Genomic DNA, 14,360 nt, shown 5'->3' on the forward strand with positions numbered 1-14,360 from the left:
ACCCAGGTGCCCCAAGGAGATCTTTTTTTAATACTAGTTATCTTTGAATAACTGGAACTTCTTAAAATTATTTATTCCATTATAATTGTCCAGCCGTCTCTTCTACTCACTTCTGAGCTTCTTTTTTTTTTTTTTTTTTTTTTTAACATTTATTTATTTTTGAGACAGAGAGAGACAGAGCATGAACAGGGGAGGGGCAGAGAGAGAGGGAGACGCAGAATCCGAAACAGGCTGCAGGCTCTGAGTGGTCAGCACAGAGCCCGACGCGAGGCTTGAACTCACCGAGGGTGAGATCATGACCTGAGCCGAAGTCGGACGCTTAACCGACCAAACCACCCAGGCGCCCCTCACTTCTGAGCTTCTTGAGGGCAGGAACTATCTGTGACCCTTAAATTTAGTGTTGCTCCAGAGTTTAGGTCAGTGAGTGTTAAATTCAATAAAATTATGATTGTGAAGATGATGTAGGAACATCAGAAAACACTTTAAAAGCAAAGCGCAGAACAGAAAATTGGGTGCAGGTTGTGATTACTACCATGTGAAGTAATTCCAGCTCAGAGGCAGTACACTAAGATCATAATGGTAGTTTACATAGATTATAGGTGTGTATAGTTTGGTTAGGATTATGCATGATATTTATCTAAAGCTCCAATTGTCGATTATATCCTGTTTCTTCTCTCTTAAAAGAAAGCCTATAGGATATAATTTTAAAAGCTCAATTCATGGAGCTTTTACTTTAAATTTTTTTTAAGTTTTATTTTTTAATTTTTATTTTAGAGCACGAGTGGGAGAGAGGGGCGACGGGGGGAGAGAGAGAGAGAAAGAGAAAGAAAGAAAGAGAACAAAAATCTTAAGCAGGCTTCACGTTCAGCGTAGAGCTGGATGCAGGGCTCGATCCCACAATGGAGCGTCAAGAGTCTGACGCTCAACCGACTGAGCCACCCAGGCACCCCAAGGTTTAGTTTCAGTTTAGGTTTTTGCTGACTATAAAAATAGCTTATACAAATTTTGGAGAACAGTTTATTTCCAGCTTCCAAAAGACACTCTGATATTTTGGCATATTTCCTTCTCTCTCTTTCTGTGCATGTTTTACAGACTGAAGATCATTTCTTCACACTAATTTTAACTGTGTGTGTTTTACTGAACGTTAATAAGTATTTATCCTTAATACTAAAAACTCTTCATTAATGTCACATGGCTGCATGATGTTTTCCATGTGTGGGTTTTACTATAACTTATTTCCTCGTTCCCCCATTATTAGTACAGTGAATATTTTTGTATATAAATCTTTATTTCATATTTTCTTTGGTACACAAAACAGAAGTTACTTGGTCTGTAAGACTCTTGATGCATGGAGCCTTTTGAAGGCCAAACAAAAAAAAAAATGTGTCATATTAGTCTGATTATTAGTGAACAGTTTTATTCAAGTATCACTTGACATTCAAATAGTAGAGTTACATATGGAAGAAAAATGATGTGTAGTGAGAGCATCTGTCTGGAATCTTATAGAGGAAATCTTGTACCGAGAAGGTTGGTGGATTCTAGTTCTCCTTCAGAGTCTATCTCTTCTCAGCATCTAGGATTCTCTGAGATTCCATAACTTTCTTCATAAGACCTTGCAGCTTAATGTTGGCATCACTTTTGTAGATGCATGATTAAGAACTGTGAGGTAACTGTTGAGAGACTCTATTCAGGGAAATTCCTGATTTTGCTTATAGGTATGTATCTAAAATTTGTTCTCAGACACCTAAACTCATTCTTTAAATAGCTAGGGGAGGTGATACGTCAGTAAGTTTTGTCTTTTGTTTGTGAGAAACCTCCCTTTGTTGTCAAGCACTGTGGATAATGCTGTCACATTTTGATTCTAGGTGACGAGACTGCTGTGTGGCAGGCCCTGACTTTGCTGGAAGAGGGATTAATCCACAGCCCTTCCAACGCTCAATTCAAATTGCTGCTTGTTCGAATCTACTGTGTACTGGGTGCATTTGAACCAGTGGTGGATCTGTACTCCAGCCTTGATGCTAAGCATATCCAGCATGACACCATTGGGTTGGTAGTATATACTCTGAATACCGAGCAGCCAGCTACACTACGGTGGGGTCCTTCTACATGGAACTTGGACTTTTAGAGTTTAGCAGCAGAGTTGTTTCTGTTATTAAGCTTTTTAGATTAAGTAATCCCCCATTATATGGCCTGTTGCAAAGCAGAAAGATTTTTATATCTTCCAGCATTTTGTGGTAATTTTAAAATTTGCACAATTTAGAAAAGGCAAGAAAGTTTTCCCCAGAGATAGCAAGCAACTATATACTTTGAACACTTTTTCTTAGCACACGTTGTCTTGAAGTCTTGACTTCTGCTTTGCATTTGAGATTTACACATGTACTTCATTTGTTGACCTCAGAGATTCTTTTTCTTTAATGAAGGGGTTTTTTTGTAAAAAAAAATTTTTTTTTACATTTATTCATTTTTGAGAGACAGGCAGAGTGCAAGTGAGGGTGGGGCAGAGAAAGAGAGACACAGAATCTGAAGCAGGCTCCAGGCTCTGAGCTGTCAGTATGGAGCCTGACGGCAGGGCTTGAACTCACAAACCGTGAGAGCACAACCTGAGCCGAAGTCGGACACCCAACCTACTGAGCCACCCAGGCGCCCGGTTTTTTTGTTTGTTTTAATGTTTGTTTATTTTTGAGAGAGGGTAGACAGAGTGTAAATGGGGGAGAGGCAGAGAGAGAGGGAAACACAGAATCTGAAGCAGGCTCCAGGTTCTGAGCTATCAGCACAGAGCCTGATGCGGGGCTCGAACCCACGAACCATGAGATCATGACCTGAGCCGTAGTCAGACCCTTAACCGACCGAGCCACCCAGGTGTCCCTCGCTATTTTTTTTTTAATGTTTATTTTTGAGAGACAGAAACAGAGCATGAGTTGGGGAGCGGCAGAGAGCAAGGGAGACCAGAATCCAAAGCAGTCTCTAGGCTCTGAGCTGTCTGCATAGAACACAACATGGGGCTCAAACTCATGGACTGTGAGAGGTGACCTGAGCCGAAGTCAGACACTTAACCAATAGAGCCACCCAGGTGCCCCTACCTTAGAGCTTCTTTGAATGTGTATTTTGATTATTCTTTGTGATGAATCAAGGGTATATTTTCTTTATCCCTTGTGTCCCATTAATCATCTGAGTATAAGAAAGCATGGCACAGAACTTTAGGTCTCCCACAAAACTGAATTCACTTTGCTCTTTAAAAAAAATTTTTTTTGATTCCATGAATTAGATAATTTATATGGCAGGATGTTTTAACTTTTCTGTGTGCCTAGCTATGTCTCTGCTATAGTAATTTGAAATACGGTGTTTGATACTAGAAGTGGGTAAGTATAACATGGTTTTTTTTTTTTCTTTCCTTCTGACCTAGCTATCTTTTGACCCGATATGCCGAGTCCCTAGGTCAGTATGCTGCTGCATCCCAATCCTGTAACTTCGCGCTCAGGTTTTTCCACTCCAACCAGAAAGATGTAAGTGAAAAATACTTTTTAAAAATATGACCTTGCCCGCTGAATGCACACAATTCAGAGAACATCTTCCCTCGTGTGGTGGGTACACATGTTGAAGTGTGCCATGCATACTTGCCAGTGCCCTTAGGCCATAGCATACTCGCCATGGCTGTTAGGTAGAGGTAAAGAGTTCTTTGTGGTTGCTAGAATGGGTGTGTTTAATAGAATCCATGCAAAGGTGCAGTTAAAACTAGGTGTTAACAGACTACAAAGTGGTATTCTTCCTAGATTTGTCTTTTAATTTCTCTTTTTTTAACATTTATTTATTTATTTTGAGAGGGAGAGAGAGAGAGAATCCCAAGCAGACTCCGTGCTATCAGTGCAGCGCCCAACGTGGGGCCCGAACCCACGGACCTGTGAGATCATGACCTGAGCTGAAATCAAGAGTCAGACACTCAGCCGACTGCACCACCCAGGGCGCCTGTCTTTTAATTCCTTTAAAAAAAAAAAAAAAAAAAAATTATTTCATGTATTTATTTTATTTTACTTTTTATTTTTTTAAAAGACTGCATCCTTTTTTTAATAAAGATTTTTAAAAATATTTACTTGAGAGAGAAAGAAAAAGAGAGCACAAGTCGGGGAGGGGCAGAGAGAGAGGGGGACAGAGGATCTGAAGCAGACTCTGTGCTGACAGCAGAGAGCCTGATGCAGGGCTCTAACTCGTGAACCATGAGATCATGACCTGAGCCAATGTTGGATGCTTAACCTACTGAGCCACCCAGACGCCCCTTATTATTTTATTTTTTGAAGTTTATTTATTTATTTTGAGAGACAGAGCAAGCAGGGGAGGGACCGAGAGAGAATATCCCAAGCAGGCTCTATGCTCAGCGTGGAGCCTGATGTGGGGCTTGATCTTTCAACCGGGAGATCATGACTTGAACTGAAATCAAGAGTTGTATGCTTAACTGACTGAGTCACCCAAGCACCCTGTCTGTGAAATTTTTTCTAAGGGTGTAAGACCTAGCCCATAAAGAGTTCATAGCCTGGGATGCCATAGAAGATTCTGCAGTAGCAGCTGCTCTCTGTTACCTTTATTTGTTTCTAAAGTTTACAACCACTGTGCCCTTTGCCAGTAGCCAGTGCACTTGTATTTTCTTAGAATTATGAAATTGACCAATTGAAGGACATTTCAAGAAACTTTTGTCAATAGTATGTTTTTAAAAGTAGCAATAAATAAGGTAGAGCTATGTGCCATAATGAAAGGATGGGATTTGCGCCATATTTTTCACTGCAAGCAGACTTGATCTCCACTTGTCAGTTAAGCAGAAGTTTTATATGGTTTCTAGTCAGTCAACCAGCTGCACAAAACCACCCAGAACATAGGAGAAAGAAGGCACGTCTTGAGGATGGTCATTGCCTGCTTTGTTCTCATGTGCTTCTAAGACTCATCATCTGGAATTTGGCCATGCCAGATATCTACCCATAGCTTTCTGTGTTCACGGTCTAAGAGCAACTAAGGAACTTGACCAGGAAGCCGTTTTTGGGGGTGGTTCTTGGCAAACAGTCATGAGGATTTTTTTAAATAAAAAACCCTTTCATAACTGTAACAGCTTTGGCTAATCTATCTTCCATTGAATTCTTTAGCTTTGTATTAAATAGAAGGCAGGGCAGAAACATTTCTGAACAATGGAATATAGGTTTATTGTTGTCAGCTTGCAATAATTATGTCCTGACAAGCCTCAGGGCAAGGCCTAGAAGGCTGGTGTAGCAAGGGATGGTGAGCTGTGCATCATTTGGCTTTTAAGCTCTATTCCCCTCCCCCAAATGGCATTTTTCCACCACAGTGATTGGTGGTATCTTTGTTCAGACTTCATTTTGTGTCATAGCTCCTAATCAGGAAGAGAGGGAAGTGTAGGCATCAGCATCGGAACATGCTGCTTAGAAGGTGCTGGCCTGGCTTAGAGATCCGAGGGCATCTCTAGGACCTTGGGTTTCTAAAGTATCCTGGCACAGGTAGGCAGTTGAGTTATAAATCTCTGTTTGCACTGTGTATTGAAGTATCTGTGATTGCCCTTTCCCAGTTTTTAAGAAGTTGCATTAACTCAAAAAAAAAAAAAAAATCAAAAGGGTTTCTTAAATCTCATTAATCTGGCTGTCATTGCTTATTTCTAAGGAAGATTGACTGATGATGCCTTTTCAAAGTTTTGTTCTCAAATAGCTCTGAGGTGGCAATTGGGGGTGAATAAGGGATTATTCCAAGCCTGGAGGCTGGTTTTACTCCAGTTTAATCATCCAGCATTCAAGAAGCACTATATGATTCATGATTTGGTCAATAATGTACGTTATTTTATACTAATGAAAATTAAGCTTTAGTTTCCCCCCCACAAATACTGTATCTAAAGAGTTGTTTTGAAAAGAAAACACCCACTCCAAAACAACAACTCCAAGTTATTGTTATAGGAAGGGAGATATCCTTAGGAGTGATTTGAGAAGGGTATGTTGTTCTTAGTGACTTTTTTTATCTTTGATGTTTTGCTGATGGTTGTGTGTGGCAGGAGTGACTAATTCATCTGAATATATGTGATGCTGAACCTGATCATTTTATTGATCTGGGACTAAGACTCTCTACTTGGAATTTATTTTTATTACTACTAAGAAGAAAGAACTTACTTAATCATACTAAAGTAGATAATCTTTGGGGGGTCCTAGAGGCAAAAGCAAAAACCAATACAGCAAGTAAAATGCACCCTCAACCTTAATGCCTAGCCTGAGTCCCAAAATAGGGAAATGGAGACTGTGGTGTGGACTGTTTCCTATAGGACTTGGAGGGTAAGAAAGAGCATGATTGTAGTGTTGTGTTAAACCTAATAGTATTAGAAATATCTCTGGAAAGCTAAAGCTCTGTGTTCTGATTTTTATTCTTGGGAGTTTTTGAGATCCCCAGATGGTTTTTTCTTGGGTGACTGATGTGTTTCAATTCCCAGCTTGCTCTTGAAAGAACACATTTAATCCTTCAATGGAAAATCCAGCGTTCTGCTTTGTAAGGCTTTGTGCTATGAGGTTGGAAGTTAAATTGGGAAAGTCTACACAGGGATTTTCTTTCTGGAAAGGTCGTCATTGTTGCTGTCATCTTACTTTGGAGTAGATTTTTACAATATGAGAATTAGAGTCAGATTTTCTTATCTCCAAAAGTTACTTACTTGTTTGTATTTAAAAATAATTTCCCTTGAAAAGTCTAACATAAGTATTCAAGAAGATGATTATTTAGGGTTTGATGTCCATCTATTTTGCTAATTTTTACAGTGACCAGGGTTCATTTCAGGAATCCATATGGGATATAACTAGCCTCATTGGTGCATAAATGAGTAGAAATAGGTACGGACAACATTCTCTGATAGTCAGAAGTTTTTCAAGTGCCTGTGGCTTCCAGTTTTGCCTGCAGTTCCAGTAGGGGTTGTTTTTTCCAATCATAGAACTTCCCCAGGCTCGGTCTTATTGGAAGATGCCCAGGTCCTTTGCTAGCTCTGCAGCGATACTTTGCTGCAGCATTAAAGGAGGACTGTCTTAAAAACAGAAGCCAGAGAACTACAGTTACTTTCTCAGTTTGTTAAAAGGACTACGTTTCCTTTTTGTTGCCCCTTATTTTTCTTTTTTAAAAGCTATTATCTTTTTTTCAGTAGTGGTAGTCCATGGACCACTCAAATTAAAACACCTCTGTACTTCGTAAACTTGGGTGCTTTTCTTTAATCAGCATATTTTGGAACTGTAATTGATAAATTTGATTGGAGTCCCCAGAGTCATATTTTTATCCCCATTAACTGCTGGATCATATGTTCCCAAGCAGCTGGTTTTTTCAAGCTGTAAATTCCTATTGCAAGGGCTTCTGGTAAACCTTGCTTTCTCCTAGCCATGAGGCCTTTGGATAGGCATTTGTGTTTAGAGCATCCTGGCCTCTTCTTGATGGGGCATATCACTGTCCTTTAATCAAGCTAGAAGGTACACTTGAGCTTTTTTGGATAGTCCTTCTTTAAACCTGCAGGATCACAAGTAATCTTTTTAATTTTCTTGTGTCCGTCCGTCTTTAATTTCTCCAGATACTGCAGGCAAACAGCTCGCCGAGGTGTCCCATGGGGTTTAAAAGCCGCATCGAATGCAGTTGAATTAGCGCCCGTGGCGCAATCCCGCGGCCTGAAATGAACCCTGCGAGGCTGTGTATCAGAGGGTATGTTGTTGAACTATTGGCCTATTTTCCTACTGGGCAAATTATTCAGTCATAATGGAGATGGGGGCAGAGCTGACTGAGGCTGTGTTTAAAAAGACTGGCTTTTCTAGAAAGGATCTTTGGGGCAGATATCTGCTTTGAGCGTAACATTTTACGTGGCCCAAAAGGGTGCCCTCCTGACTTGTGATCCTGATGGCATAGGCCCACACCCATGAAATGTTCTTTCCTGAGATTTTCTTCTGTTGTGCCAGAATTTCTGTTGAGAGTTCTTTTTCTTGCCTCTGTTCACAACATTTCATCTGTACATATGTATTAATTGAAAATTAAAGTGCACGTGGTGAGTGTTCCCTTCACTTACTTGTTCATGGAATTTTTCAGCATTGGTCTTACGTAGTTTGGATGGATAAGAAACCTGGTTCTTGCAGTCTTTCTGTCCTCATAATGGATTCTGATGAATTTTTATGGGTCCTTTTTTTGTTGTCTTCTATCCTGTTGTAATGCATATATGCCCTATGTTTGTGACATACAGTATTTAGAAATAAACAAAACCAGGGAGTAGCCTGTCTTTTCTGAAGGAGGGTGATTTTTATTTGGGTTGATTGTGGGTGGTTATATTATTCCCGGTGTTTTTGGAACTTTTGTATAAAACACAGTTTATCTTAGATGCAGAAAAACATGGAGTAATATCCCTTCCCCAATGGCACTAACCAAATTTTTGACTGACGTGGCAACCTCCAGTCCTATTGAATTGAAAGACATAACTGCTAAGAGAAAGTCTCTGGTGGTAGCAGCAGCTGGGTATTATTACAAGTAGTAGTAGTAAAGAACACATATGATTCTGGTATAGGAAAGAAGAAAAATAATGTTTTTAATAGCTGATATTCTACTTGGTGACCTTTAGAGATTAGATTTCATATCTTAATTTTAGTGTGAGTGTTTTGTTTTGCATGACAAGGTTTGCCTTCCTTTGCCTGATATGTGAGATATTTATACCGAGGTGGTATCTTTCCTTCCCAGACCTCAGAATATATTATTCAAGCTTACAAATATGGTGCATTTGAGAAGATCCCAGAATTTATCGCTTTTAGGAACAGGCTGAATAATTCTCTTCATTTTGCACAAGTCCGTACTGAACGGATGTTGTTAGACCTTCTACTTGAAGCAAATATGTAAGTATTGAATAAGAGCTAAAAAGGAACTAAGGGATTAGATCAGATCCTAAGAACCATTGGCTAATGGGTGATATTGGTAGACTTAAGATAAGGAAAAATGGAAAGAAAAAAAGAGAGAGTGAGAGAGAAATTTGGTAGGGACAGAGAAGAAAGGGGAAATAACTCACTGCGTGGCATGGGTAATGATCGGGTGCTGCCGGCACCATTTCATGTTCCGTACAGAAGCCAGCCAGGTGGTGGTCCTCACCCTAGTCCATATAATTTTTAAAAAGTTCCCTTTCCCCTGTGAACATGAGATTTCAGGAATTAATTCTGATCCACTTTATTTTATTTGAGCTTCCAGACCCTTTCTCTTGCTGTGTAGCAGGCCAACATGATATAGGTGGGCTTGGTTCTATGTCACCTTCTGTGAGCTTTTACCTCTTAATAGTAAATCCTTCTACCTCCCTTCCTTCCTGTTTCTTTTCCTTTCTTTCTAGTAAAACAAAGTTGTGGCTAATCTGTTTTCATGGCTGGTTTACTATTGAAATAATACATAAATAAATTTCTGTATCACAGATCAACCAGTTTAGCAGAAAGTATAAAATCAATGAATCTTCGGCCAGAAGAAGATGACATTCCATGGGAAGCCTTGCGAGACAACAGAGACTTAAATGTTTTCTTCAGCTGGGATCCAAAAGATAGGTAACTGGAATTTAACCCCAAGCATTTATTTTTGCAGAATTAGGATGAATCTAACAGTTAAAAAAATATATATATATATCTTTTTTACACAAATATAATAACATGGTTATTATGTGGATACGAAGATATAAGTAAGCCAAAGGAGGAAAATGAATCTCATTCCTATGTTGGATTATTGACTAATATAAAAATTAGATTTTCCTTCATAGCATACATAAAAACAGATTCCAGATGGATCAAAGGTCATGTGCTAAAACGCCTTAGAGAATCTATAAGAAAATATAAAAATATTTTTAAGTGGTTAGGGAAAGCCTTTCTTAGCATTACATCAAACCTGGAAACATAAAGGATTTGATCTCTAAATATTAGCCTTCTATATAGAAATAAATTTGTTAACAAGTTCTAAAGGTATGTGGTAAATTGGTAAATTTCTTCATATATATTAATATCTTTCACATACAAGGAGAAATCTTTTTAAAGTTTGTTTTTTTTTAACTTTTTTTGAGAGAGAGTGCAAGCCAGGGAGAGGGAGAGAGGGAGTGAATCTTTTTTTTTTTTTTTTAACTTTTTTTTTTTTTTTTAACGTTTATTTATTTTTGAGACAGAGACAGAGCATGAACGGGGGAGGGTCAGAGAGAGGGAGACACAGAATCTGAAACAGGCTCCGGGCTCTGAGCTGTCAGCCCAGAGCCCGACGCGGGGCTCGAACTCACGGACCGGGAGATCATGACCTGAGCCGAAGTCGGACGCTTAACTGACCGAGCCACCCAGGCGCCCCGAGGGAGTGAATCTTAAGCAGGCTCCGTATTGAGTGTGGAGCCTGACCTGGGGCTTGACCCCATGACTCTGGGATCATGACCTGAGCTGAAATCAAGAGTCAGGTGCTCAGGTGCCCCTGTCCAATAGTTTAAAAAAAAAAAAAAAAAAAAAAATCTTTATCACTGTACAGTGCATTTCATTGAACTTGTTAAGTCCAATTTGGGTTTTTTTAAAAATTAAATTTAATTTTATTATTTTTTTAAATTTACATCCAGATTAGTTAGCATGTAGTGTAACAGTGATTTCAGGAGTAGATTCCTTAGTTCTCCTAAAGATACTGAAGCTTCATGAATTTGCGTGGCATCCTTGTGTAGGGGCCGTGCTAATCTTCTCTGCATCGTACCAATTTCAGTGTATGTGCTGCCGAAGCGAGCACAAGTCCAATTTGTTTTTTAGTTATCTTCTTATTGATTTATTAAGAGTTCTCCCAGGGCACCTGGGTGACTCCGTCGGTTGAGGGTCCTACTCTTGATTTTGGCTCAGGTCATGATCCCTGGGTCATGGGGTTGAGCCCCATGTTGGGCTCCACACTGAATATGGAGCCTGCTTGGGATTCTCTCTCCTCTCCCCTTGCACGCTCTCTCTTTCTAAAATTAAAATTTAAAAAAAAAAAAAAAAAAACAACTATTGGACAAAGATAAAAAAGATTAATACTTGTGGTCAGCAAGGTTGTAGGGAAAATGGTTGTTGTACATTGTCATGATGGTAAAACTTTATATATAATCTTTCTATAGGGAATTTTAGTGATCTGTATTAAGATTGAAAATTCCAAATGTTCTGCAGGCTGCACAGATCCTGGGCTGAGCCTTTATTAAGCAGATCTAATATTTTTTGATGCCCATGGGCCAGTGGCCCTGGGCTGATCTGTAGCTCCCAGCAGTCCTCAGCCTTCTCCTCTGGCTCTGATGCATCTAGGGACTCCGGCTGTGAGCTAGGGGAAAGATATGGGTCTTAGCATTGGGGGATGCTGCCTGCTCCTGTGCTGAAGGCAAGAATTGTGAACCAGAATCCTGGCAGGAACTATTTTTCACCCTCCCTGGTGGCCACTTTGTTCTCCCATTTCTGATTCCCTGGTTCCACTCTACCCCAAATTAACCTTTTCTTTTGTTGTTTCCATATGACCTTTTTTATACTTGTTCAGGAAAAAAAAAAAAAAAGATTGAAAATTCCATATCCCATTTAATTCAGCAGATCCACTTCTAGAAAAGTACAACCTGGGGCGCCTGGGTGGCGCAGTCGGTTAAGCGTCCGACTTCAGCCAGGTCACGATCTCGCGGTCCGTGAGTTCGAGCCCCGCGTCAGGCTCTGGGCTGATGGCTCGGAGCCTGGAGCCTGTTTCCGATTCTGTGTCTCCCTCTCTCTGCCCCTCCCCCGTTCATGCTCTGTCTCTCTCTGTCCCAAAAAAAAAAAAAAAAAAACGTTGAAAAAAAAAAGTACAACCTAAGGAAGTAAGTGCAAAAGCATGCAGTTATGTATATGAGGTAGTTCTCTATACATTTGACCCTTTAACAGTGCAGGGTTGGGGCACTGACCCCTTACACAGTCAAAAATCCATGTGTTAATTTTAACTCCCCAGAAACTTAACTACTAATAGTCTACTATTGACCGAAAGCCTTACCAATAACACAAACAATTGAGCAACACGTATTTTGTATGTCATGTGTATCATATACTATGTTTTTATGATAAAGTAAGCTAGAGAAAGAAAATATAAAGAAAATCATAAGGAGGAGAAAATACATTTACAGTAAATGTATTTTTGCTAGGATTCATAAGATTCCACTTTTGGTTGTCATCACAGCTAAGGTTTATTATAACAGAAGGATACGTGACAGGATTAGCAAGGGAAAAAGACACAGAATCTGGAAAACTCCATGCACAGACTTCCAATGCTGTCTCTCTCCTGTGAGGAGACATATCAAGTGTGCTCCTTTCTTTAGCAGTGAAAAATGCAATGATGCATGTGCAGTGTTTCTGCTCAGAGAAGCCCATTTGAGATTTGGTGCCCAAGATTTTTACTAGCTGGTTATGTAGGCACCCTCTGTGTAGTACGTGCCAATATTCCAGACTCCCAGAAGGAAAGTAGGTGTTCACCATAGACCATATGGTTTGTACAAACAGTTTAGGCACAGTGAGCCGCTCTTACCATTTAGGGAATGGTTGGCGTGCCAAGTTCCTAGATACCAGCTACAGGTCAGCCTTGTAAGTTGGCCCTTCTAAAGACAATAACCTCAGGCTTGCTGTGTTAATTCTTTTCTGCAGAAAAGAAAGAAAAAGATACAGTTTGCAAAATAGTATAAATATTGTGAACCCACTTATTTAAAATGTGTTAAATTATATAAATATTTTTAGTTGCAGTTGTATATATAACATCTGTGTTGTAAGAGTCTGAAAGGATGCATACCAAGCTTTTTGTTTTTTTTTTTTTAATATTTTTATTTATTTTTGAGGGAGTGCAAGCAGGGAGGGGCAGAGAGAGGGGAGGGTGGAAAGCGGGGTGAACAGAGGATCTGAAGCCTGTTCTGTGCTGACAGCACAGAGCCTGATGCAGGGCTGGAACTCACAAACCATGAGATCATGACCTGAACCAAAGTCAGATGCTTAACTGACTGAGCCACCCAGGTGCCCCATACCAAGTTTGTTAATATTGCAGGTGTTTGGTTATCAGGGCACATTTCCCTTTTATTTTTCAGTTTTCTGTCATTTGAATTTCAAATATGTGATACATATTTTGTTGTTATTAGAAGTCTCCCTTAAGGGGAAAAAATGACCTGTTAGGTAGGTTACCGCTCCCATTTTATCGATGCTGAAATGGACACTTGGGTGATTTGGGTTTGTCTGAGATCATTCAGTTAGTAGACAAATGCTGGCAGCGTTCAAAGGCATTGTGATTGATGAATGTGAACTTTGAAAGATGGCAACACATTAACTAAAATGGATGGGTTGGGGATATTTCTTTTTAAGGGATGTTTCTGAAGAACATAAGAAACTTTCCTTGGAGGAGGAGACCATGTGGTTAAGAATCCGTTCCTTAACATTGAGGCTGATCAGTGGACTTCCAAGTCTTAATCATCCTGTGGAGCCAAGGAACTCAGAAAAGACCACTGAAAATGGCGTGTCCTCCCGGATTGATATTTTTCGTTTACTCCTTCAACAGCTGGAGGTGGCTATGGAGACAGGAAAGCGATTTATTGGGAAAGAAATTCAGGTATCAACAGTATTTACCATCAAATCTACAATAATCTATGACTGTCTTTTTAATAAATAGGAATTTGGGTTGGGGGGATAGTAGAGAACAGTACTTTGTTCCAGTATTTATGACACTTGAATTGCAGAGGCTTCCTCACTGTCCAAACTGGATAATGAGGAAAAACAAAATAGCTTCATTTGTGATGGTAAATTTGTAATAGCTATCAACAAATTAATGCAGAGCTTCTGTTTTCACTGTCATGACTTAGTGATTAGTTTGATGATAAGTGGTTTGCAACTTAATCACTGAGATAGACTTTATCTAGTAGTTGTAGTCCCCTGTTTTCTTGTTTTATATAAATTTAGGTGGATTTAATGGACATTACTTTCCCTCCCTTTTTTCCAGTATCCTTTCCTTGGTCCTGTACCCACCAGAATGGGTGGATTCTTCAGTTCTGGCTGTTCTCAGTGTCAGACCAGTTCTTTTTATCTTGTTAGTGATATTTATGAGCTGGACACCAGTGGTTTAGGTAAGTATACATTTTTGCGAGTATTTACTAGGTCTTTGTCATTGAAAACCTAGTAAATGTAACAAAATATTTATAACCTCACATATTTAGACAGATTGGGAGGAGGTGGAATCTATTCTGGAAATATCTGGTTTAATATCCAACAAGGTACATTCATAGGTAACAGAGTAATGTTTTAGAAATTTAAGTCTTTTTCCTCTTTCAAATCACTTGTTAGGTCCAAAAGTTGAAGAAATCCTTAGTTTGTTGAAATATTGTTGGA

General features: G+C 39.5%; 1 protein-coding gene and 1 non-coding gene across 3 annotated transcripts in view; one reads left to right on the top strand and one right to left on the bottom strand.

The window, feature by feature from the left end:
- The window catches only part of NAA25 (N-alpha-acetyltransferase 25, NatB auxiliary subunit), an 81,548-nt gene that overhangs the window by 46,005 nt on the left and 21,183 nt on the right, over positions 1-14,360 (top strand). For both annotated transcript variants that reach the window (XM_058691675.1, XM_058691676.1), the window contains exons 14-19: positions 1,866-2,046; positions 3,404-3,503; positions 8,722-8,873; positions 9,435-9,560; positions 13,344-13,587; positions 13,975-14,098. In XM_058691675.1, coding sequence (XP_058547658.1) covers positions 1,866-2,046; positions 3,404-3,503; positions 8,722-8,873; positions 9,435-9,560; positions 13,344-13,587; positions 13,975-14,098 — 927 coding nt within the window. The remainder of the gene's footprint in view (positions 1-1,865; positions 2,047-3,403; positions 3,504-8,721; positions 8,874-9,434; positions 9,561-13,343; positions 13,588-13,974; positions 14,099-14,360) is intronic.
- LOC131490704 (U6 spliceosomal RNA) lies at positions 10,649-10,755 on the bottom strand. Its single transcript, XR_009251204.1, has one exon. It is a non-coding gene; the product is annotated as a U6 spliceosomal RNA (small nuclear RNA).

This window comes from Neofelis nebulosa, chromosome 11, assembly GCF_028018385.1.
Source record: "Neofelis nebulosa isolate mNeoNeb1 chromosome 11, mNeoNeb1.pri, whole genome shotgun sequence".
NCBI classification, from domain to species: Eukaryota; Metazoa; Chordata; class Mammalia; order Carnivora; family Felidae; genus Neofelis; species Neofelis nebulosa.